Source organism: Bacidia gigantensis, assembly GCF_019456465.1.
Source record: "Bacidia gigantensis strain McMullin 20006 chromosome Unknown contig_244, whole genome shotgun sequence".
NCBI lineage: Eukaryota > Fungi > Ascomycota > Lecanoromycetes > Lecanorales > Ramalinaceae > Bacidia > Bacidia gigantensis.
Window position 1 is genome coordinate 333,464 of NW_025408600.1, and position 24,842 is coordinate 358,305.

A 24,842-nucleotide genomic window follows, 5' to 3' on the forward strand; every position below is an offset into this window, starting at 1 on the left:
AGAATATCCAAGGCGTTGGATTAAGTACGTCAAACAATCTGTATTTGATGATTAGCATTTCTAAAGACAGAGATTAAAATGACTTTCTCATCACTCACGTAAGCACAGCACGTCTCCTATATCCTACCGTAGTCTAGCGGAAGGGGTGTCTATTCTCTGATTGGCATTTTCAGCAGCCCTCTGTGGCCTAATTCTATTTCCAGGGAGCCTTCTTTAGATGCTTTCAAGGGCGAATCAGGCTGATTACGTAGGGTTTGAGAGAACAGACACCACACTAGACAATGGGATATTTGATTTCGTAACGCAGAGATCAAAGTGCCCCCCGTTTATAGCCTTGCTCCTCCATGTTTCTATGCAGACACCACGCTATGCATACAAATATTTCACTTCCAACTCCTCAACCCCTTTTTCTAAACAGTCGGCCATGTCCCATCCTCCACCACGGCGTCCACGCCATCGTCTTCTTCTTGACCATCACCAAGAACGCACCACCACCACTCCTCCGTCACATACCTCCTTCCAGCCCCAATAACACCATCCCCTCTGCCTACAGCGCTAGCCCTTACAAGCCACTCCAACACCATCTCCACCTCCCAGACCTCCAGACTTCCCTTCAGCGTCTGCCCTACTTCTTTGACACCAATCCCTGGTCGCGTCACCACAATACACAACACACCCGCGAGCGCGACTTCCCACAACCTCGGGACGAGATGACCATGAATATCGATCCACAGCGGCAATTTTTGCCTCCCCCAATCTCCCCCATCCGCACTATCGCCCTCTTCGCACACCTGACCAGGCGCGTCAGGCAGAGGCAGCAGCGGAAGTCCCATCTCATACCTCTCCGTTGGCAAGACAAGCGCATCACAGAACAACCGCATCCTATCCATCTGCCTAGTCTTATACCCACCATCCGTATGCCCCCACTCATTCGCTGGCACGTTCTCGGTCTTCAACGTGACTCGCCCCGCCGCCAGCAAATTCATCACGACAATCATGTCACCGTTCTGCGCGTGTCGGGACCAGATGAGGGAGCCGTGGTTCTCGAGGGCGAGGTCGAGGTAGGATTTGAAGGAGGTGGCACGCTGGAGGTCGGAGACTTTGATAGTCTTTTCGAGACGGGAGAGGATAGATTCGTTGAGGGTGTAGCAGCGGAGAGACTTGGAAGGGGTGGTGGTGATGATTTTGGAGGTAAGCAGGTCGCTGAGGGCGGCTTCAATTGTAGGTTTGGGGATCTGACTTAGTTTTGCGTGGGCGGCGTCCGCGCTGTATGTTTCTGGGGGCGTGACCACGTTGGCACGGATCCAGGATTTTGCGATTGCGAGGCTTTCTTCGTCATCTACCGGGTCGGAAGAGTAGCAATTGTTGTCGTGGTCGATCGGAATGGTCCAGGCTCGCTGAGAAAGGACTCGCTGACGGTGGCTGGTCGCCACTGTACTATCAAGCTCGTAATACTTATTGAAGTCATCGCTGGGCACCTCCTCGAGAGTATACTCGTTTGATAAGATGTATCGATCCAATGGAAGGTCTGGTACTTCCACTAGACTCGCAGAAAGGTCGCTATTGTCGATGACCCACTGGACCAGCCATTTCCATGGATATGAATTAAGGTCGTTGTAATCGATTGCAGGAACAGTGTCCTCCTCGTAGCCTTGAGCAAATATGTCCTGGAATGCTGTCTCTATTTTGGCCATATCAGCCTTTGCGTTCTCTCGGGTCTTGTTCCACCTGGCAACAATGAATTCTTCGTCCATCTCGTCCTCAAAAACCTTGGCGACCAGAGACCAATTGACGCGTTTCTCCAATCCTCCAGTCAGACAGCGGACCACGGTCACTGCTGTGACTAATCTATGTTGATCAGCCGCACTAATGGAGCGTCGTGATAGTGGACCTTTTCTTCGGCCTGCATGGACTCGCAGATTAGGAGTCGCGTGATCCAAGTATTCCATTTCACTTTCAGCACTATCAGAATCCTCTAGAGCAAAGGTGACTTGACGTCCATTCCCCTTCGCAGGCTTCACAACCGCAAGCGCGTCAAAGGAGGGCTCAAATTGTTCTCTAGTGAAAGACGACACTGGCTTCGCTGATAGTCGTCCGTTCTCCTTTACAGTGTACATGTTGCCGTAGTCAATATTCACAGGACCTGCGTCTATGATCTCGTGGTCGTGAGGGAACGTGTGATTGATGAAGATACCACTTGGAAACGTCAAGTCGAGGAGACTAGGCTGATCAAGCTCCCACTTCAGCGACTCCTTTATTTCGTCTTGGAAGCTCGATGCTAGCAGCACCTCGTCGGTAAACTCAGTTGAATATGAGCTGAGGCCGATCGAAGGATCCCAGACAGTATTGACATGTACACCAGGCCATGGTTTTGGCGCCAAAGTGGCCAGCATTGGCGTTGATTCAGATGAACCGTTTCTGTTGGTGAAGCTAGCCCAAGGGCTTTCAAGAGTTCTATTCGCCCCACTATGTACCTGATCGGAGCTGTTTTCGGGCCAAGTCAATTTGAATCTCGGTTCCGTCTCCCTTGTCTTCGCCCTAGAAGATGGCACAACACCGCGAGGGCGCTTTGCTGACAAGATAAGAAAAATACCAAAGATTGTGCCGAATGTGCCACTCGGTCCATGAAATTGCTGTGCAGGCCGCATGAACCAAGCTGAAGGTACCAGCTCCCGAGAAGACGGCCTGAAAGCATTTTGAGGACGGCGTATGATCCTCTTCATAGATGTTGGCTGCTTGATCTCAGATCCGAAGCCCTCGAAGGGCGTACCAAAAGTTCCGCTGGTTGCATGAAAAGTTTGTCGAGAAAGCATGAAGGAGTTCATAACGGTAAGCTTGCGTCGAGGTTTCAAAATGGACCCCTGCACGCCTTGAATCGACTTCTCAGGTGAACGTAATGCAACGACCCTAATGTAACCATTGAAGGAGGTCCCGAAGGTCCCGCTTTGCTTTTGGTAAGGCTGTCTTGGTCTCATGTATGATGGCACGATATGACAATCAGGACGTCTCGCGGCTCTAGATTTGATGATGCGTCGCAATGGTGCTGGTCTTGCAGCTAGGTCTGGTTTTACCAACTTTGGAGCTGGCTTTGGTCTAACGGTGACAATATCGTGGGAATCGTCGCTACTGCTGTCACTGCTACTTGGAACGATCTCCTCATCCTCGGTATGATTTTCTGAAAGTTCAGATGGCTCAGGCGATGCGGCTTGACGTTGACTCAAAAGTTTAGGTAGCCGTCGAGAAATAGGCTGCATTCGGTCTGACTGCCGTGGTCGTCCAATCCGCCGACTTAAAGTCGGCGTTGCATTTGATTTAAAAGGAAGCGTAGATACATGAACAGCTGGTATTGTATGCCAGGTGTTTGCGTCTGGGTCTTGGAACACAGGATCGGCAAAATAGCCCTCCCGCTGCTCTTTCCTACGACGACGCAAGTTGCCCGACCCAAGCTGCTCCCCCAAGAACATGGCAAATCGGTGGTTCCAATGCTTAGGCATTCGCCTTTTACCGTAGGGGATGGAGACATCTGGTATCATGACCCTGGCATTGTTGCGTTCAAGTAGAGTTCTGAGTTTGGCTAAACGTTCCCTCTTCTCGTTCCTCTCCTCCTCTGCTTGCTCATTTTGTTGTAATCGTTGTTGATGATAATTGAAGCGATGATATAAGTTTGTGTGTTTTGGCTCCTCCCTGAAAGGCTGTACCACATCAGTATTTCTTGCATCTACTTGTAACCACTCCTTGGGTAAGAATGATTTTTGACCGCTCTTTGCCAAATTATCTTGCATTTCCCGAATCCTTGGATCTTGGTAATTGACATCTGAGGATATGATCATAGTCCTCTTCCGAGGCAGCCCCTCAGGTGTCTTATATGCGAACGTTATCTGTCGAAGTTTACCAGCACTGCACAAAGCATTGACCGCAGTCCGCACGGTTTCCGTCTCCGGCTGGCCAGGATTTCCTCTCCGCGTCCATTCCATGGCAAAAGGAAGTGCCATATCTTTGTAGCCCGGGGCCACACCACCGCATTCTTTCACTAATTCTAAGATAATATCCTTTCTTATCAAAGCGGTTGTGCCACCTGTCCGTCGTACTTTGCCGATCGCTATCATTGTCTCGTGGGGATTCGTATAATGTCTCTTCCGAGGAGCAGATGGATTTGGGGATGCCTTGGATGGAGCCTCTGAAGAGTCTAACACCTGTGTTGTAGACGACATTGGTGCTTGCCGTTGACTTTCTGAGGCTTTCACTGTGAATGTTCGATTTTGATTCAAGAATGGCCGCAAGCGCTCACTAGGGACTCTCAACACTACCCACAGAGTCACTTTCTCTCTAGCACTGGATCTTGGATACGAAGTGCCAGCAGTAGGATAATCTGCTCTTGAAAAGTCCAGCGCTTGCCTTCGAAAAGGTGGCTGTGAGGTCACGGTTGCAGGAACGCTTCCACGATGGCCGCCCGTTGGGGAAGTTGGGGTGTTATCTGGTCGTGACTTTGGTGAAGCAAGTGCTTGAGAACTACTGCAGTCACTTTTACGTTTCTCTTCTGGCGATCTAGCTGTAGAAAATGAGTCCACTGTGGTGCTTGTAGAGTTAGAAGGTACGTTTGAGGCCGCCTCGTTGGCTTTCTGAAGTTTGCGGGGCCAACTTGGTTTGGGACTTTGCTTTCGTTTGCGCTTTTGATTTCTGCCCCGAAATATTTCGCTTGATGCACTTTGAGGGGTAACAAGGTGATTTGTTGGTGGCAAAGCGTTAGATAGAGTCAAACCCCTTCCTAGCGGGGCTCCAGAGCTAGGTTCCGTCAAGCTTCTTGCAATCTGCGAAGCTGCGAAGGCTGGAAGTTCGGTAGAAAGGTCAACTTGTCTGGCCGGCGTTTGAGCCTCAGGTGGTAGTATTGGGCTGACAACTGCTGACATTGTATTGACAGCTTGCACATTCTCCATGACTGAGTCGGAGGCCGTCAATCTATTAGCATGAACTTGATGTCTTTGGATATGGACGGCCCCAGTCTGGGAGAGCACTGCCTGCGTGGTCGTAGATAGTGTGGTCATCCAGTCGGAAGATCTCAGCGCTTTGAGTCTGAAAATCACCAATTTAAATCGCTTTCCAGGGATACTTTGGAGCTCATCGGATCGTCGTTTGTAAGAAATCGTCTTTGCTACGTGAATAAACTCATGGGACTTGTCTAGATCCTTCACTTGCTCCTCATATCTTCGTTCGATTGCTTCTTCAACTGTAAAGAATTTGCCTGGTTGTGGAAGCAAGGAGCTGGTCTGCACGGCTTTTATTGACATCCCGACCCTCTCGCTTGCGTGTTGCTGTGTCATCTTTGAAAATGGAGAGTGAGAGATTTTCGGCTTCTTCGGCCTTGGAAGTATTTCAACTTCAATGTCTTTTCTTGTAGAGGGCAGAAAGGAACCTGAGTGAGCAGCTATTGAAGGGAGATACTCAAATTCCAGCCCAGAAGGCTTCTGTTTTTGATATGGTCCTTTCTTTTTCTTTGCTGGAAGAAGTTCTTCTGGGATTGTGATCTTGCGCTTTCGCGTTCGAGCATCAACAGCCGGAAATGCGGTATTGACAGGTCTGAACTCAGTCGACTGTAGTAAAGGAGGGTACCCAACAATGTGGTGCGTATGAGCTGCTATTGATGGCCAGTAAGGTTTCCTTCGAGGCCTTCTACGTGGTCCACGTAGTCTATCTGCGTTTCTCGGCTTGCCGGTTGAAGCCCGATTCTGAATTTCGAGGTCTAATTTGGTGGGTTGCGGCAAGGGGCCCCCAGCGTGTGCATGAAGTATCTGAGATCTGACTTTTGGAAACACCGGATCCTGCTTTCCTCTTTGAATCAAATCATCTGTCTCTTGCAGGATTCCAATTGCCGCAGAATTAGAATCTTGACCAAGAGAAATTCGCCTCTCAATCTCGTCGTCCATTTTAGACTTCTGATATCTTTCGGCCGCTGATCGAGATCTCTGAAATTCCCTCAGTTCGTCATCGTCCATCTTGTCGAAGTCCTCAGCGCCTTCGAGATTTTGATGTTTACGAGGTCGTCCTTTCTTTTTGCCTGCAGCTGTTGATCGCTGAATTGAAGACTTTTCTAGAGGTGATTCATGCAGCTTCATGATTTCGGAGACATGGGTACCGTGTTGTCTCGACTCCGAAATTTCATTCGGGCTAGACTTGGACCGTCGGCGTTTCCGCGGTGAGGGTCGAGGAGCCTTATCGAGCCCAGGCCTGGTCTCGCTTTCCATTAACAACTCATTATCGATGGCCCGCTGGGATGAAACTTTTCGTGCCAAACCGCCAATTGGCCTTCCAGGACTCCTTGCACATTCAGCGAGTGTTGCAAACCCATCTTTTTCGAACAATTTTGTGTCTATCTTAGCAAAACCATGGTCGTCAAGCTCCGGTACTTCTTCCAAAGAAGCAGAGACGCCGCCTAGCACTGTATCATATGATAGGGTCGTGACAGCTTTCCAAGACTTCCGACCAAGCTTCACCAACTCTTCGTAATGTGGGAAGGTAAAGTGTACAAAAATTGGGCTTTTTGATTGTAGAACCGTATCTCTCACAACAGCCAGATGACGAAGATGTAATGGTTGAGATATCTGCCAAGCATTCACAAGTCGATTCAGGATGTTTTCCGAAGGTTTCTTGTAGTGATCGCCCCACAAAGCGTTTCGTATCTCAAAGAGAGTTGCTCCTTTACTCCCCGCCCGATCGACCACGTCGTATATCTGTTTGCATATAGGACGGTCTGGTATCCATAGTGCTGTAATTTTCGAGGATTCTGGGAGCTCTAGATTATTCGCTATTGCTTCCTGTGCAAGTATTTCTTCAGAGACAACTTCCGGGTTTTCGATGGTCTTTGGTTTTCTCAATTTTTTCATGGGCTTTCGCTTGGCCTCGTCTATTAATCTCTGAAATTCTGCCTGATATTGTGGTTCCTCGGCAAAGCGTGCGAGGACGCAATGACTTGACACAATCTTCGAAACCTCTTTCCTGGCATGGGTGAGGGTTGTAATAGATTTCTTAACTATGTGACCTTGCTCGTGCAGTCGATCCGTTCGATTTGGCACAGACCGCTTATCCTGGCCGCTTACTCGCACGAGATCAAATTGAAGGATACCCTGAGAGCCACAAGACGCAATGATCGATAGGAGAACAAAGTCAAAAGCTTTAATTCGCGCAGGGTCAGGTTCATGACCTGTGAGCGCATACCACATGCACTTTTCGCTTGCGAAAATCCTGATACCTTGCTGCTCAGCATTTCTCTCGGGTTGCTCAAAGTCGTCGCCAGTATGACTTGGTACATCAAGTTCATTTGTTTCCCTTGGTAGCGACGTTCCTTCATCGTGTGTGAGCCGGGTGGGCTCAGTCAGCTGCGGTGTGGAACCCACGTCAGGAACAGGATGGGGGTCGGTCACTTCGTTGAGATCAGGCTCAGAAGGGCGACCTTCTGTCGGCGCGCTTGGCTCGACTGAACGAACGCTTGGTTTTGTTGCGCGTTGGTGATGATACGAGGCTTCCGCCTCCGCCAAAGATAAATTTGAATACTGACCATGGTCGCCAACTTGAATTTCTGGATCGTTGGTTAAGAGCTTCCATATATATTCTAGAAATGGATCGTCTAAGTTTGGCGTGGATCTCACTTCGTCCGAGACATCGTCTTGGTCGTTCGATTTCAAATGATATGATCTGACATTTTTTCGAAATTGTGCGGGTGTAGAGCCTGCTTTTCGTCAGCGCTGTGGCATGCGAGGTCGCTTCAAGGAACGCGGGACTACAAAGGTGCTATTGATTTGCGCCGGATCGAACCCAGCACAAAGAACCAAGCGTTAGGGAGTAGTTGTCTATCAAATATGTCGCATGCAGGACTCGGCAAAGCTTACCAAATTCCCCTGTCAGAGCAATTTGCTCGACCAAATGGCTGAGCAGCCCGTCCAAGCTTTTCTCCATTCTTTCCCTCGATACATTTTGGCTGGCCCCCCGCCTCGGTTGAGGACCAACAAGAGATTGCAAAAATGCTAGGCCATCATTGGCAAGATGATTCCAAGAAAAGGAATGTATGAAAAGCCAGTGTATTCGCTAGATGGGATGCGTGAAATGGGACATGGAGGCAAAGGGCGCGATTCGAACTGTGCACTTTCTGTCTACGGATTTGCGGGTGACTCGAAATGGCGCAGGCGGAGCCGAGGCGGGGCAGCGGGATAACGTTCACGCTAAGATTGATAAGATAAGACATGCTGCCAGGATATCGAGTCGTCTCGTCGTCAAGACATGAGATGCATGGAGACTGAGCAACGCCATAGTCCCATAGACTATTGGAACGGCTCTTTGGGCTTTGCTCAGAGGTTAGCAGCATTAAATAAGCATTGGCAATCCTTGGGTAGCCCAGCATCGCTCTTCATATCTCCAAGCTTAGGCACATTCAAAATGACCTACGCTGCTCCAGCACCATCGCGTTTCTGCCTCATCATCGCCCTGTAGCCTTCAATAACGCTTCTTCGAGCCTCACTCATCTCAACACGTTCCTTCATCCCTCCCTTCTTGCTACGCCCCGGCAAACCATGCCCTTCCCTCATAGCCCTCGACAATTTCGGCGGAGCCTGCACAACATCATGAATCCCAGCCAACCCAGCATTCCCATGTCTCTCCTTCTTCGCCGCCTCTTCCTTTTTCCTAGCCTCAAGCTCCCGCCAAGGATCATCCTCTTTCTCTCTCCCCCTTTTGCCTTTCCGCTTTACCCTCGCAACCCCACCCTCTTCCTCGACGCCCATTTCTTCCACCCCATCTTCGTCCACAGCGCCTTCTCTCTCCTCTCCTTCAGCCAGCCGTGCTTCCTTACGCTTTTGATCCTCCTCCCGCCACGCTTGCTGCATCTTGTACATGCGCCTCTCATTTTTCGTCTTCCGCGGTCGACTAACATCCTTCAGCGCAGGATCATTGGACGTGTTCGGTTTTGAGACGGTAGCGAAAGGGATTGCTGCATCTACGCGAGCCGAGAAATGGGAGAGGCGTTCATGTGGTCGAATCTTGAGGTCATGGGTGGTCTGCGGTACGGTAGGTGGAATTGTAGTCGCAGACGGGGCGGTCTTGCGTTTCTTGCTTGGGCGCCGCTCTCCATCGTCTAGGCCTGATCGGGGCGGGCGGTAGTGGTTTAGGAGGCGTGTGAAAGCACGCGGTGTATCATCTTCTATGACGCGCTGCTTGCGGGAAGGTTTTGCATCTCTACCAACGGCGGTTCTGGAAGGTGCTTTAGAGGAGGGCAGAGGCCGTTCGCTTGCGATCTTGCTAGGAGGCAGTTCCCAGTATGATGGATCCGCATGTCGGACTCTGCGGTGCTTGTGTGGCATGACCAATCGCTTTTTCGAATCCGAAAGTTGTAATAGGTGGATGCACAATTCTTTGTGCAAATGCTGCCCGCTGTAGAAGGAATGACCCAGGAACCGGACAAATCCAGGTACCGGACAGTTTCAAAAGTACGCAGTTCCAGGTATTACAGGACAAAAAATACGCACTCCTCTTAGGGGACTTCCACTGAATTTGAAGCCTAAAACTCTAAGTTATAGGGGCCCTGTACTGCGCATATTTCATCTTGGCTACATATATCTAAGACTGTCCGGTACCCGGATTTGTCCGGTTCCTGGGTCATTCCTTCTATTAGTGATCCTATATGCGTAGTTCTCAGGCTCGAATTCGCTGTCCGGGGTGCCACCGGAAGCCCCAGGGAGCGCAAAGTCCCCTGAAGGACATCCCCAGAAGAAATCTGGACACACCTGAAAGGAATCCTAGACACAATTGACGACACTTGATTTTCCCTTCACGCGATAGCAAGTGACTTTGCTAATGCAACTGTATGGACTATGAGAGGTCATCTGACATTAGAAAGAGACAGGCTCGTATTCCAGAGGGTGTCAATTCTTTGATAGATAATGCACTTTGATCTAGTTCTTGCAATAGTAATACCCAAAATCTGGAAGTGTTGCACTTCCCTCTAACCACATGTGTAGACGACATCAGATGGCGAATTCTTGCTCCATTCGTAGTAGGAAGCGTTACGGTATCAACCTCCTTTTCGCAGGGTCTATCCTCGAAGGCATTTCTTTCTCAGGGTCAGCTTCACGTAGAGTGGTGGCTTTTCCCACAAGAGATAGACTTTCTGGTTCATCCAATCGCTTGATTCTTCGCACAGCTCTATATCAAAGTGCCAGAGGACACGTGCCATCATCGATCGCATCTCTGCATACGCCAAATTCTGATAGCAAGATCAAGATCAGCGTTCATACTCTCCCGGCTCATGTGTGATTTATCACATATTCGGATTGACTTACTCTTCCCACACAGCCTCTAGGTCCCAGTGAGAATGGCTGGCACGCTGCACGATCATCATTCGCGTACGTCTCGTCTCCAAGCCAGCGCTCTGGGGCAAATCTCAAGGGATACTTGAAGTTCGATTCGGACGAATTTGCGGATGGAGGGTGGACACCAATGGAGGTCTAGGGTAATTTCATGATCAGCGTCGTTGCTGGCAGAATCTAGCAATTGCTCACGTTGGGGGGAATCAGATGGCCATCAATGACATCTCCTTGTGGACCAGTACGCCGTGGAAGAAGAATAGGGACTGGAGGATAGAGGCGCATTGATTCTTCCATGCAGGCATTAAGGTACGGAAGCTGACTCAATACTGAAGAAAAGGTTATGTCAGAGTCGTGGGCAATATTCGTGCGCACTTCTCTAACGGCTTCCGCAAGACACGAAGGGTTTTGGAGAAGGAGAAAGGTTGTGCCGCTCAATAACGTGGTCATTGTTTCGCTACCTGCTCCGATGAGGACCGTAGCTGTTGCCTTGATTTCGTCCCGCGTCATGCCTTTTTCATCATTGTATCTTAAGATGTAGCTGGTTTTGTATCAATCAATGGGAGAGTGATATGGCATGGCGAATGGTATGGCTCACCTCATGATGTCTTTTCGATCTGTCCGCCGATGCATCCTTTCCTCGGTCTTCTCATCAGTGAATTTAAAGTGACGTTGGCGAGTTCTGCTGGCATAGGGTACGATCATCCGCACAACGGAGAACAATTGTCGCGAGATTGGGTAGGCTCGGAAAATCCTAAACATTCGCGCTGCTTTTAGACCCTGGAAGATGCTCGTGACCCATATGTGATATCTGCCACTTTCGAGCGCACCGAATGACTCGTCGAAGCAGAGATCACCAAGAATGTCGAAGGTTGTGAAGTTCAGCCATTGAACCAGATTTACTTTGCCTTGCTGGGCGCCAGAGACTTCTTGATGTAGTCTCGAGATGAGTAGGTCGAAGTAGTACGTTATCAAGGGTTCCTGCTCTCGCAAAGCTTGCTCTGAAAATGCGTGACTGACCAGTCGGCGTATTCTGGCATGGTCAGCATCATTAGACACTGTCTCAAGAATTAGCCATTGTGGTGCCTAGTAACAGGAACCAAACCAATTATGTCAGGCACACCATCCGGACGGCCAATGTAGACGTCTCTGTCTTTGGGAATTTGGGATTTGCCTGGTCTATACCCGTAGATATCTAGGGGTCCTCAGTGATCTCCGCAATGTTTTATGCTCAGATGAATCAAAGCTCTTTCATACCTTTCCATGCTTGAGAGCTTGCAAAAGAAAGAGTGTTGGGAGAAATGCGAACCGGATCACCGTAGGTGTCGTGAAGTCGCTTAGTGTTTGGAACAGAATGTCCCGTAAGGATATCCCAGAAAAATGGGACGTAGAAAGCGCCTCTCACTCTCGGACCAGGAAACTTGGCTAGAGGGTGTATCGTGATGTTGTACGCAGCAACAGCAAGCGAATGAAGGATGCACTTGTGGTAGGTTTAGCAGCTTTGAGCTATCCTTAGGATCCAACGCGTACACATACGAGCAGGACGACAGCTGCGAAGACGAGTATGGGACTCATCCTTCCGCGAACCTCTGGAGTTCGAGGAAAAGAACTGAGAATGAAACTTGGGAGAGTAGTCTCAGTTGATCACCTGCATTTCCAACGTTTATTTGTGTGTATTGAGAGAGTAGCAGTATATTGGGGGAAATGTCCAGGTGACATATTTGCCACTTTGCAGTTGAACACTCCATATACTTCGCGGGTAAACTTCCGACCTGCCGAGGGTGCACATGCACGTCGGCATGAAGCCAGGTTGTGAGTTTTCTGACGGCCATTATTCATCCAAGTCATTGCGGCAGCGACCTACGAGGCATCAAACTGGGGTCATTGTAGGCCCGTGGACGAGCTGCCGGCAGCACACTGAGTGGCATGTTGCCGGCAGCAAAGACGGAGGTGACTTGTGCTAGCAATCGGAGTCGACGACATCAGTGGGTAGCGACAATACTACTCGCAGTGAGTTATCGGAGCCGGTCCTGCATGATTGGACAGCTGAGTGGATGACTAAGCTGCCGACGCTAGACCCAGCTCATCTAGCGCAGATCTTGACCGAGCATGCCCGAAGAAATCACATTCTACAGCGCACAATCTAATGCACGTCAAATGCCTGATTCAGACTCATTGAATCAAGGACACCAATGAATGTCATTGGAAGTGATCATTTGAGACCATCGATTGGTGTCCTTGACTGAAGAGGAAGTCTTCCTCTCAGCGGCGCCGTGAAGATCGTAGGCTTGATGAAAGTGGCCCCGCTCGTGGCAAGATGAGCCAGAAGCGAGGGATAGTAATGAGGAGCCAATGGGAGACCTTGTTTTGAAAACGGCAGATTGCGATTGTGTTGTTTTCCCTTCGCGGTGCCATCTTCATCCATCTTGAAGCCATTTCGTATTCTCTGGACATAGCTGGGCAATGACTACTCCAATCCCGCAGCCACCAGGCATTCCGTTACTTGGGAACATTTTCGACATAGACCCGAGCAATACATGGACATCATTACAGAAGCTATGGGAGAAGCACGGTCAGTCGGGTATCTACAAGTCTGTGACTAACTAACAGCAACACGACAGGTGAGATCTTCAAGATCACTGTCTTAGGCCAGCAAATTGTCTTCGTAGGGAATGTCGCCCTCTGTGAAGAAATATGTGACGAAAAGCGCTTTCGCAAATTTGTTGGAGGCCCAATTGTGGAGATTCGATATGCTGTGCATGATTCGCTCTTCACCGCATTCGAAAACGAACCAAGCTGGCCGATACATCATCGGATCTTGGCTCCACTGTTGACGCCATCGGCTGTGGCCAATTACTTTAGCGAAGTCCGAGATTGCGCCTCTGAGTTGACAGCTAAATGGAAGGGTTTGGGGAAGAAATCTACTGTGTCCGCCATTGGAGAATTGAATCGGCTAGATCTTGAGACGACAACGCTGGCTTTCTACGGTCGAAAACTCAACGGGTTGACAGGTCCAGAGCACCCAATGATTGCGGCAATGGATGGAGCCACATCAGAAGCCATCAAGCGCCCGACTCGACCCAAGATCTTGAATTGGTTGCTTTATCAGTCTAAATTCCAGCGAGATACCAAGGCCATGCGAAAGTATGCCACTGAATGTGTCGAGTACAAAAAAGCCAACCCAAGCGATCGCAAAGACATGCTGTATACGATGATGAATGTAAAAGATCCTGACACTGGCAAAAGTCTCACTGATTCACAGGTCATCGATGAGATCGTGACCATGCCGATCGGATCAAGTACTGCTCCCTGTGTTGTGTCCAGTGCGATCTACTATCTACTCAAAAACCCTGATTGCATCACCAAGGCTCGGGAGGAGATTGACTCAAGCATCGGTGATGAGGAATTCACTCACGACCATCTGGACAAGCTTCCATATTGCGCCGGAATTGTACGAGAAACCTTACGTCTCTCAGCCGCGGCACCAGGCTTCAACATCGAGCCACTGCCAGAGACCAAAGGACCTGTGAAGCTGGCTGGGGGTAAATACGAGGTCCCAGCCAAACAGACGCTGATCATTGTGTTGCATGGAGTCAACCGTGACCCAGCCGTCTACGAAGAACCTGAAGCATTCCGACCTGAAAGAATGGTAGGCGAAGCATTCGAAAAGCTACCTGCAGGGGCTAAGAAATTCTTTGGCAACGGGAAGCGAGTGTGCATTGGGCAGCACTTTGCTTGGATGTGGAACTTGATTACGCTCATTTCGCTGCTGAAGGAGGTTGATTTTGAGATGGCTGACCCCAAGTATCAGCTGAAACAGGATGGTTGGTTCAATTTGAGACCTGTTGGATTTAACGTCAAGGTTCAGGCAAGGGCCAGGTAGTGTGCTAGGCGGAGTTGCTTCTGCATCGAAGGATCGTGTTCACGGATTGCCTGTTACATAATGCGCAAGAGTTCTCTATTGGTCTTTCTCGTTGAGACGAATCTCAAGGTCGGCCGAGCCTCGCAGCTCCTTTTCGGCCGCTCGATCTCCGTCGACCGAGCCGAGCGTCTGAGCATAAGAGTATTGCGTGGCCCTCCTCCTTCTGTAAGAGAATGACCCAAAGCTCCCCAGATCTCTCTAGATCAATGGTGGATCGTGTAAGGAGGCCAGGTCCCCGAGATGTTCGACCCGCTTGACGCGCGTCGAGTCACGACTGGCTCGTGTATGGGATCTCCAGACATAAGCCTTTCCTAAGCTTTTCCTAAGCTTCCTGTCAAGTGCGCTGCCTATCGTGTTGCTTGCGCATCTCAAACATGTGGATGTTGGGACGGTCATTGACCTTGGTGGCCTGCCTGATATACCGCAGGAGGCATTCCGCCAATCACCGCTCCGACCTTCCCCACGCTTGGCACTAGCCTGCCTATCATAGGACAAGACCGACGTTACTGATGACGTTCTGCGACAGTCGCTCTCGTCTCTCATGAGACCAGAGTCTAGATCAGGCGATCTAGACCACTGACGAGAAAGACCCTCCCTCGGTCGCCAATGCCCTGACCTATTGGTTGCGACTTTCCGCATCCGGCCTCAATGGCGCCCTAACAATGCTTCCAACTACGTTGCGCAAAGACGTGCTCAACTAACTTATAATCCCACATCGCTATGTCTCCCTAGGACTATGCACATCCAACATAATTCCGCTATCCGACTTCGACCTCTACAGCACCCTGAACATTCGTCGACTTCCTCATCGACCTCTCAAATGTCCCTCTCCGAGCCCCTCCTGGGCGAAACAAGTGATGCAGAGAATCAAGATACCCCGCAGTGGAAGGAGTCGAAGAGGAGGAGACAACACCTACCTCGGAGGATCGACGATGTGGGATCGACTTCAAGATGGAAGGGCTATCGGCTGTTCCTCATGCTCGGAACGGGAGCTTTGCTCCTGCTGTGAGTGGCAAGAACTCATTTGAAAAAAAGAGGGTGAGCTGACATGCCATAGCGGCTTTGTGCAACTGGTCTCGATACTGATCGGCCTCGTTTCGCTGGTCCTCCCTACAGGCGTCGACAAGATTGTCAGAGATTGGGGGCGACCCGGCCATCTTGGAGCCGGGCTTGTCCATTACCCGACTGATTTCTCCCGGGATATCTTGCCAAAAGCATGCCACTCGCATAACGACTACTGGCGCGACGTTCCTCTATTTTCTGCCATTCGATCCGGTTGCATTGGTGTCGAGGCAGACATATGGCGGTTTGATAAAGACTTGTATGTCGGCCACTCCATCACAAGCCTGACGCCCAACCGAACCTTGGCCAGTCTCTACATCAACCCTCTCCTCGACATTCTTGAGAAACAAAACCCCACTCCACAAATCATGCCAGATTCTGACAAAAGCCTGCACGGAGTCTTTGACACCGACCAAGCCCAAACCCTTATCCTCTTGATCGACTTCAAGACCTACGGTCCCTCAACCTGGCCTGCCATGTATTCTGCATTAGATCCTCTCCGTACCAAAGGCTATCTCACCCATGTTGCCAACAACACCATTATTCAGCGCCCTATCACCGTTGTCGGAACGGGAAACACGCCTTTCGACAAAGTGGTATCCTTAGACGCGAATCCACACCAAGACGTCTTCTTCGACGCTCCCCTGGAGCAGATGTACCTCGGCCCTAAGAACGAGACCGCCCCTCCAAGCCTCCCAAACACCCCATCAGACTCAGATCTACGTCCTCGCTCAGCGGAAGAGCCCGTGGAGCAAAGCGGACAAGGTCAAAACGATACGCCTTCTAGCTCCGACGCATACAACGAGCTCAACAGCTACTACGCCTCCGTTTCCTTCAACAAGGTAATCGGTCATTTGGACCGTGGCGAGTTTAGTGAAGCGCAGCTCGACCTTGTCCGAGGATATATCAATGGTGCTCAAGCGAGAGGATTGAAGGCGCGATATTGGGATACGCCTTTCTGGCCCATCGGGTTGAGGAATCATGTATGGGACACGCTAATGAAAGAAGGAGCGGACTTTCTGAACGTGGATGATTTGGTAGGAGCGACTCAGTCGGATTGGGGGAAATGGAAGGGGTGGTGGAGGAGAGGGAAGAGGACAGGATCGTGGAAGGGGCATTAAATAGAGCAGAATTATAGCCTTCTTGGATTCATGCATTACTTCTGAGTACTCGATCAGGGGCTTTGTCTCACTTTGTGACCTCCGCGCCACTTTGAGAACGGTGTATTTCTAGGGTCTACGAAGCTCACTTGACATGGGCTGACAGTCTGACCGTACATTGTGTATGATAGAGTTAAGATGATTTGATGATCATATTCATATTGTTGTTAGGTCAAGGAATCATTCTACATACAGGAGGACGATCATTATATAGTCCATGATTCCTTACACGCTTAAAGGAGCAAGTATCACGTTTGCAAGGTGTCACTCATCTACGTGACCTACGTGACCTACGTGACACCCAACACTCCCTTTCAAACTTGATTCTGTCCATCGCTTGTGACGTCATGAGTCACAAAAACCAAGCCTAGCCTATCTCGGCCATCTTCAAATTCCTTCTTTCCTGATTCTTCAGGTTCCTCAGGATCTTCAGGATCTTCATGATCATCGCTGACGCTCCCTTCAGATTCGTGTCCAATGTTTCCGATAGGGTTCCGAGAGCGTTCCTCGCGATGTCCGATACTTCTATTTGTAGGAGAAGTAAAGAAATCATTATCTAAGTCATCTAAGGAGTTATTCTCTTTATTATCTATAGATACGAGATCCTAATAATTATCTAAGTATTTATTTATATCTCCTTTAGTTTTATAAGTTTATGACTCGTCCTATTTAATATATATAGTAATAATAATCTTCTTCTTTATTAAATCCTATATATAGTATTAGTTCTTAGTACTATAACTAAGAAGTTAATATTTAATCTTTTTATTATCTAATTTAGCCTTATATTTTAGATTATAATACTAACTATAATAGCTAAAAGTCTTTATATAAGATATATCTAGATATTGATTAGTCTAAGCTTTAATTAAGGTCTTTTTTATTACTTTAATAGCAATATAATCTTTAGTATAGATTATATAAGCTGCTACCTCCCCTTAAAAGTATTAATATATACTAGTATTATGCAATATTACTTAAACTCTTCTAAATAATATACTAAAGCTATATTTAGCTATTCTATTTTAATAAAAAGTATAAAAAGTAGTTGCCTTTTAAATAATACTATAATTTATATATATTTTATTAATTATATTGCTCTAAAATTTATTATTATTCCTTAGGAATTAAATAATAATACCCTAAGTCTTTATTATATTAAAAAATATTTTTAGAATTTAAGGTAAACTATTATAAGTCTTTAAGAAATACTTAAATCTTTTATTAGTAATATTATAAATAAAAATATATAAATATTAATACTTTCTAAAAGTTAGGGTAATATTTTTTCTTTTATTAATATTAATATAAAAGCGTTGTCCCTTCTAAACTCTATTTTTAATATATTACTAACAATATTCTATATAAAAGTATTCCTATTATATCTTATTAATAGTATAGGACTTATATAATCAACTAACTATTTTATATATTTGTAATTTATTAGACTTTTCTTTTATAATTCCTAATATTAATTTTATTATCTCTTTAACTATTTATTTATTAATATAATTTAGATGTTAGTGTTAAAGCAACTAGGAAGTATATTTAATAATCTTCTATATTAATAACCTTAAAGCTTTAAACTTTTTATAATAATCTAAGTTAATAATATAAATATAACCTTTATAGTCTTTTTATATAAGCTCTTTTCCTTTTTTTATAATAATATATTTCCTATTTCTAAAAGTAATAAAAGCTTTTTTTAATTTAAGGGCGCTAATAGACAATAGATTATAAGCTAAATCTAATATATAATAAATATTATTAAGCTAAATAAGCTTAATATAATTATTGATTTTATAAAAGAGTATAAGATTTCTAATTTTATAAATATAAAACTAGATACTATTTACTCTTTTAAAAGTATAATTAACAACTTTCTTATATATCTTAAAATATTTTTTCTTCTAGAATAAATAGGTATCTAATCTACTATTTATATATAATAAATTATCTTATTCTTTATATAATATTTAGCTTCTAGCTTTTAAAGCTTTTATAGGCTAGAAATTATTAACTAATTAATAATATATAAAGGAGGTAATATATTAAAGATAATTATTATTATCTTTATCCTTTTTTTTATTATTTATTCTTTTATTCGCCTTTTTTAATAACTTTTTATTCTTTTATATTTATTTTAAAATATTTTTATAAAGCTTTTATCTAGCTAGATAAAGTTCTTTATATAAGTAGAAATAATTTTTTATAGAATAACTTAAAAGATTATAGCTATAGTATTTCTTCTAATCTTTTTAATTATTTATTAGCTTATTTTATTTACTATATCCTTTAACTTTTATTAGTAAAGCCTTTATATAAGAAATAACTCCCTTATTATAATACTCCTAATTTATAAGGATATTTATTATTTTATTTATAATAAAAATATAATTGCCTATTTTAGCCCCTTAGATTATATTAAATAAATAGGGATATTAAATTATTATTAATCTTTTTTAGAAAGCTATAGCTATTTAAATTTTTAATATTATCTCTCCTAGGTTATATAATTTAAAAATATATTTTTTAATTTTAGTTTAATATTTTTAAATATTTTTATACTTAGAGGTATTAATAATTTATATAATAATAAGCTTATTATTAATTAATATAACTTTATTCTTAATATTATATTTTTTTTAAGCTTTTTATTATATTATTAAAAAGTTAATTTTATAGTTAAAAAAATAGTAAATAATATTATAAATCTTCTATATAAATAAAGCTTAAGCTAGATTATTTATATTTTCTTATTTAATATTATTAATTTATTTAATATTTATTAAACTATTAGGAGCTTTAACTAATAATAATAAGCTATTTTCTAATAGTAAAAGTTTAAGTTTCTTATTCTAATGCCTACTATAAATAATACTTTATACTTTTTCTTTAATTAATAAAGCTTTTATATTAATAAACTATATATTATAGTTTCCTACTCTAAAATCTTTAAACTTATTAAGTAAAGCATCCTTTATAACTAATATAGGTTAAGTAATAGCGAGGTTAAAATAGTAATATAATTATTATTAATTATAATAATAATAAATATAATATTAACTTATATATTAATACTAACTAGGCTTTATAACCTAATAAAATTAAAATAATTTGATAATTATATTTATATTGTTGTTAGGTTAAGGAATTATTTTATATATAGGAGGACAATTATTATATAGTCTATAATTCCTTACACGCTTAAAGGAGCAAGTATTACGTTTGCAAGGTGTCACTCATCTACGTGACCTACGTGACCTACGTGACACCCAACAGTGTACAGAGGAGGATTCATGATGCGGAGTCAATCACAGCGACTACTTCTGACACCTACAGATTCGTCCAGTCTGCCTGTGAACCCTGGGGAAGAAGCCCTTCATATCGCTACGGTAGACCATAACACCCAAGAGCGGTCACGGCAGTCAAAAGCTTCATCCCGCAAAAACCATCATACCACCGCTTGCCGTCTCAGGACCTCGAAGGCCAACTGTCACCATTCCAAACAAACACACCATGCCGTAGCACCAATCCTCTTTCACCATCTATCTCCACTCTCGTTCGATTTCACCTCATTTTCCCCTCCCCTATCTCACCACCTACCCATCTCAACATGACCACCCCATCCCCAACACCCACCTTCTCCACCAAATCCCCCACCATCCGCCGCATCCTCGCCGAAGCCCGCGAACTCTCCACGCACCCAGATCCCTCCCTCCACGCCGCTCCCCTCGACACCAACCTCTTCGAATGGCACTTCACCCTCCTCGGGCCCCCAGCACCCCCTACTCTTCTGGAATGTACCACGGCCGCATCATCCTCCCCCCTCCTACCCCTTACGTCCGCCCTCCTTCCGCTTCCTCACGCCCTCGGGCCGGTTTGAAGTAAACCGCGAGATATGCTTGAGTATTAGTGGGCATCATGAGGAGACGTGGCAGCCGGCGTGGGGGATACGTACGGCGTTATGGGCGTTGAGGGCGTTTATGGAGGGGGATGCGAAAGGGCAGGTGGGCGGGATGGAGATGGGGGAGTCGCAGAGGAGGGAGTTGGCGGGGGAGAGTAGGGGGTGGGTTTGTGGAGGGTGTGGGGGACGGAGTAATGAGAGGATCTTGAGTGAGGAGGGTGGGGGTGGGGATGGTGGAGAGGGGGAAGGGGAGGCGCATAAGATACCGGAGGAGTTGCGGTTTGGGTTTAAAGATGAGATGGGGAAGGAGCCGGGGGAGAAGGTGGATAAGGGAAAGGGAAAGGAGGTTGTTGAGGCGCCTGGGACAGGGCAGGAGGAGGCAATCAAAGCGAAGAATGCGGAGATGTTGGCGGCGGTGCCAGCTACGACTGTTCCTGCGGCGCCGAGACTGAATAATGCGGTTCCTGTCGTTGCGAGGACGAGTACAGATGGTGTGCCCGTCTGGGTTGACAAGGCGATCACGGGCGTCATCGCTGCGTTGGCGCTGCTGATCATTAAGAAGATACTGGTATGACATGGGCTTTACGGGTGAAAAGTGGTCTACATTTCCAGGACGCAAGCAGAAGTCAATACTGCCCTTCTTTCCTAAATGCCGATGGGAAATGCGTAATGGCCCCTTTTTTGAGCGGGGCATTCAGAGATTTGAGGACGGCTTCACTTTGGGTTTTAGGGCAGCAAGTTAGTGAGCAAAGACCTCTTAAGGGACGCAGTGATGTATGTCTGTCCTCTTCAACTAGGTGATATTTGACTAATAGTGTCCCCTCTACAGATTCCTTGCTTCGGCGGACTTCACGATTTTAGAATGTCATATTAGATACCTAAATTCTTCACGCATTATGACTGAAAATTCTCCCATGCATTGATGCGGTGGCCGTTGAAGTCCATCCCTGCCCTTAGCGCTGGGATTTTCATTTCAAAATGTCTCATAGCAACAGCAGGCAGAGTCTGCTCCTTCACTATTTTATTGATAGCGAAGGCATGCTACTCATCATGCATGAGCCTTCACTTTTTCAAGGTGATGTGTTGGTTATGGGCGGTGGTCAATTTCCGGTTTGTGGCATGACGCAGGCAGCTGCCGATTTTCCATTCACTTCATCCGTTCAACCCTTTTGGGGCAGGCCTTAATTATCACGTTTTCTCCTAATCTCAGATCCTTCCACTGCGGTACTTGTCCATGAGAACGCTATATGGACGTGCCTTCCTGTTGTGCAGCAGTCTTCTTTCCTTTCTCGCGCCTTCCTGTCTTACCAGCGAGATGGCTGTTTATTGTCCTTTCGAGCCTTCTCAAGTCTCCGTTCTTTTACATTACAGCATTTCCTTCAAAACAGTATACACTAGTTTGACATCTATCACCAATTCTCAACAGCAATTACGACACATAACCCGCAATGTCTCGAGGACAATCCGCAATGTCTCGAGGACAACCCGCAATGTCTCGAGGACAACCCCGTCTAACAGAGCAGCACGCTGTCGGTGAGGCCGGTCGCACTTACGAGGGAAACCAAATGGTGGGAAGAACCTTCGACTTTTCTATTAGGGGTAAGACCACCTTCACATGGTTTAAGACTTCAGGAGTGCTGATACCAGAAATAGAATATAAAGAGAGGGTGCGACAAATATACCGCAAATACGTCGATTCCATTGGGGATTTCAACCTCAATCAGGAAAACGTCGATTCGTTCAACCCGAACCAGGAACTCCTGGACACGGTATTCAAGACATGGGTTGCCGAGGGCACACTGGAATGGCCCGGCGCTGATCAAAGGGACAAACTTGACATCAGGCTGGTGGACCTAGGCACGATCCTGAATCCAGAAGGATTCTCCCGACAGTATCCACGAGGAATTCTCACACTTATCGACACGGAATATAGCGGAATCGTCCTGTGGGAGGCGCCGATTCAGGAGTTGGTGATTGGAAAGTACCACGAGTATGATGTTGTGCTTGATATGAACGCCAATAAGCCGGGAGATTTGGTCGTGATACTGGACCACGCCGTCGTGCAATTCTTTTACCATCTGTTCGGGCTCCGTTACGACATGCGCAGGGTCTGGGATGCGGTCATTGTAAAGGCGCAAGAGATTGCAGGACCCATCGTGCCCAAGACGAAGGGTAAAGGGAAAGAGGCGAGTTATTACTAATTAGATGCTAAAATCTGATTTCTTCATAGATTGAGTCTTGAAGTAATCATTTTGTGCAACGATTGATGCCTTTTCTGCTGGTTGAGAAATGCATAGGCGCCTTCTCTCTGAGTCTTACCTTGTGTTTCTTACTTGCATAGCTTGACATGCATTATTCAGATAATAGTGTAGCGTAGATCGCAGTGGGGAATATAGGTTTGCATTGTTGGTAGCCTGTTTGACCAGACCAGGTGCAATCTTATTTTGGACTATGAGTGGTACAATTACTGGTTTTCAACAGTCAAAAGGGTCCTGAAGGAAATCAATTCTAGAAAGTTAAACCGTTCTAAGTCCTAAAATTCTTTCAAAGCGCCGACTTCGCTCTAGATGCAATTGCATAAAGGTGTCTCTGCAAACGTCAATGCCTACACCACCCGTTAATCGTAGACTTTGTTTTGGTATTCAGTTTCTCCTGAGCTGATCAGCGAAGTCTCGTGTCACATTCTCCTACTGCTGAATGGTAGACTTGGATATATTACCATCATGGAAGAGATGATGAAAGATACAAGTCGAGTAGAGCATAGCAACTCCCTGCCATTCCAAGCTGTCCCTGTGAGCTGGCTTGACATTTTTAATGATGCTTTCCTCCCAGCCAGCGCTACGGGGATCGCGCTGGCAATTCCTTTGCGGTTTCTCCGGCCCCCAACTCTCCAAGTGCAGAGGCGCCCCGACTTTCTGACGCCAGATGTACTCTCTGGGGCGATTGTTTTTCACTTCCAAGGTCTGCTGCCGCCATTTCGTGCGTGTCAATGTCCGCAATGAGCTCGGCTCTTCGTTCACTCGCTGCTATCTCCACCACATTGCTATCGTCTCCGGCCAATTCAGGCTTCTGTATTGGAGTACCACCGATTTCCTGCCAGCTGCTGTCTCCAGCAAGCTCAGGTTTATGTGACAAGAAGGCCTTGTCACTGCTTAAGAGTCTTGACCTGCGGCGCGAGAGTGCTTCCTTTGAGAGGGCTTTCCGACCAAGATAGATGCCTATGCTAATCAAGAAAATTACTCCCAGAGGAACAGTGGTTGCGATGGTCACGGCTAGTGATGGAAGATAATTCTTCCCTACCGCCTGAAGTTTTCCAGGCGTACACGGCGGATTTCTGCTAATATTATGATAATTGGAAGTAAGTGATGCCACTAAGGCAGAGTGTCCAGACGCTATCGCACTGTGTTGGTCTTGTCCAACGTCAAAGGTCGCCGTGTACGGAGTCGGCAGAGTTATTGGTCCTACCGAGGTGGTTGTACAGACTTCCCCGTCGACATGAGATGACAGGACGGAGTATGCAGGGTAAACGACGTAGCCGTTGTTTCTTCGAGTATCAGACGTCAATGTGAATGTGGGATACAAAGAGGTGGAGTACCATACGCGAAATATGCTCCAAGCAAATTCGAGTACTGAGCATTTATCACACAGGCGCTGCATGTCATTGGTTTTTTTGAGGGCAATGATGTTGGTCTCGGAGCCGAAGTCAACGTTGTGTCAGTCATTTTGGTTAATGTCAAATAGTCGATAATACAAGAGGATGCGGCAAAGGAGGTATCTGAGGAGTTCTTCCGCTTATGATAATGATCGTGAGGGCTGCAGGCTACGTGCTTGCGTATGAGCATGCACTCCGCCCGCGCCTCTGTGTCAATTTCATGCAGCACTTGGTGCCCTGCGAATGAGTTTCCAGCAGTTGTTTCACAAGGCCTCCTCAATGATCAGTCTCTCAGGGTCAGAAGTGCTGATGCAGCCTTTTGCTTGCGAACATAGGCAGAGGCTCTATTTTTCTGACAACCGCCGTCAAAAATTGTCTTCAGCACATTCTCACCCTGATTTCGTAGTGTATATGTGTATCTGTAAGATGTAGGGTGAGGACCATCATTCGTATTCTTAACAGGAGAAGAAAATATTGGGCCTGCATTTAAGTTGAGGAATAGTACTTTCCATCTCTTTGTTTCCCGTTTGTTGGGATTTCCGCAGATCGACCACTCGTAAATCAGCTGTTCGTAAGTCGCCTGATATCATACTTGACGCGAAATGTCTCTCCTGATTGATATCGCCACCGAGTCTCAAAATCCAATGTATCTTCGGAATGAAAGAGTTTCCTTAATTTTTCCTTATCTTGTGTGATGAACTTAAAGACATAGCAATTTGAAGCGAGTACTCCTCACTTGATGAGGATTTCGAATATGTTCCTCAACTCATCTTCCGCTTCATGATCTGATCCT

At 46.2% G+C, this 24,842-nt stretch overlaps 8 protein-coding genes across 8 annotated transcripts; 4 read left to right on the forward strand and 4 right to left on the reverse strand.

Moving 5' to 3' along the window:
- Window positions 1–410: 410 nt before the first annotated feature.
- KY384_004792 (uncharacterized protein) lies at window positions 411–7,947 on the reverse strand (the record flags this gene model as incomplete). The annotated part of the gene is made up of 2 exons (XM_044813295.1): window positions 411–7,720; window positions 7,881–7,947. 2 exons carry the CDS (start codon window positions 7,945–7,947, stop codon window positions 411–413), a joined length of 7,377 nt encoding a protein of 2,458 aa, XP_044669573.1.
- A 482-nt stretch (window positions 7,948–8,429) lies between these two features.
- On the reverse strand, window positions 8,430–9,643 carry KY384_004793 (uncharacterized protein; the record flags this gene model as incomplete). Its single annotated transcript, XM_044813296.1, has 2 exons — window positions 8,430–9,407; window positions 9,572–9,643. The coding sequence occupies 2 exons, from the start codon at window positions 9,641–9,643 to the stop codon at window positions 8,430–8,432; spliced, it is 1,050 nt and encodes a 349-aa protein (XP_044669574.1).
- A 1,297-nt stretch (window positions 9,644–10,940) lies between these two features.
- KY384_004794 (uncharacterized protein) lies at window positions 10,941–11,611 on the reverse strand (the record flags this gene model as incomplete). Its single annotated transcript, XM_044813297.1, has 2 exons — window positions 10,941–11,379; window positions 11,604–11,611. 2 exons carry the CDS (start codon window positions 11,609–11,611, stop codon window positions 10,941–10,943), a joined length of 447 nt encoding a protein of 148 aa, XP_044669575.1.
- Window positions 11,612–12,809: 1,198 nt separating this feature from the next.
- On the forward strand, window positions 12,810–14,229 carry KY384_004795 (uncharacterized protein; the record flags this gene model as incomplete). The annotated part of the gene is made up of 2 exons (XM_044813298.1): window positions 12,810–12,918; window positions 12,968–14,229. 2 exons carry the CDS (start codon window positions 12,810–12,812, stop codon window positions 14,227–14,229), a joined length of 1,371 nt encoding a protein of 456 aa, XP_044669576.1.
- Window positions 14,230–15,088: 859 nt separating this feature from the next.
- On the forward strand, window positions 15,089–16,451 carry KY384_004796 (uncharacterized protein; the record flags this gene model as incomplete). The annotated part of the gene is made up of 2 exons (XM_044813299.1): window positions 15,089–15,273; window positions 15,326–16,451. The coding sequence occupies 2 exons, from the start codon at window positions 15,089–15,091 to the stop codon at window positions 16,449–16,451; spliced, it is 1,311 nt and encodes a 436-aa protein (XP_044669577.1).
- A 3,655-nt stretch (window positions 16,452–20,106) lies between these two features.
- KY384_004797 (uncharacterized protein) lies at window positions 20,107–20,971 on the forward strand (the record flags this gene model as incomplete). Its single annotated transcript, XM_044813300.1, has 2 exons — window positions 20,107–20,333; window positions 20,407–20,971. 2 exons carry the CDS (start codon window positions 20,107–20,109, stop codon window positions 20,969–20,971), a joined length of 792 nt encoding a protein of 263 aa, XP_044669578.1.
- A 916-nt stretch (window positions 20,972–21,887) lies between these two features.
- KY384_004798 (uncharacterized protein) lies at window positions 21,888–22,598 on the forward strand (the record flags this gene model as incomplete). The annotated part of the gene is made up of 1 exon (XM_044813301.1): window positions 21,888–22,598. One exon carries the CDS (start codon window positions 21,888–21,890, stop codon window positions 22,596–22,598), a length of 711 nt encoding a protein of 236 aa, XP_044669579.1.
- Window positions 22,599–23,235: 637 nt separating this feature from the next.
- KY384_004799 (uncharacterized protein) lies at window positions 23,236–24,054 on the reverse strand (the record flags this gene model as incomplete). The annotated part of the gene is made up of 1 exon (XM_044813302.1): window positions 23,236–24,054. The coding sequence occupies one exon, from the start codon at window positions 24,052–24,054 to the stop codon at window positions 23,236–23,238; it is 819 nt and encodes a 272-aa protein (XP_044669580.1).
- Between the last annotated feature and the right edge of the window lie 788 nt (window positions 24,055–24,842).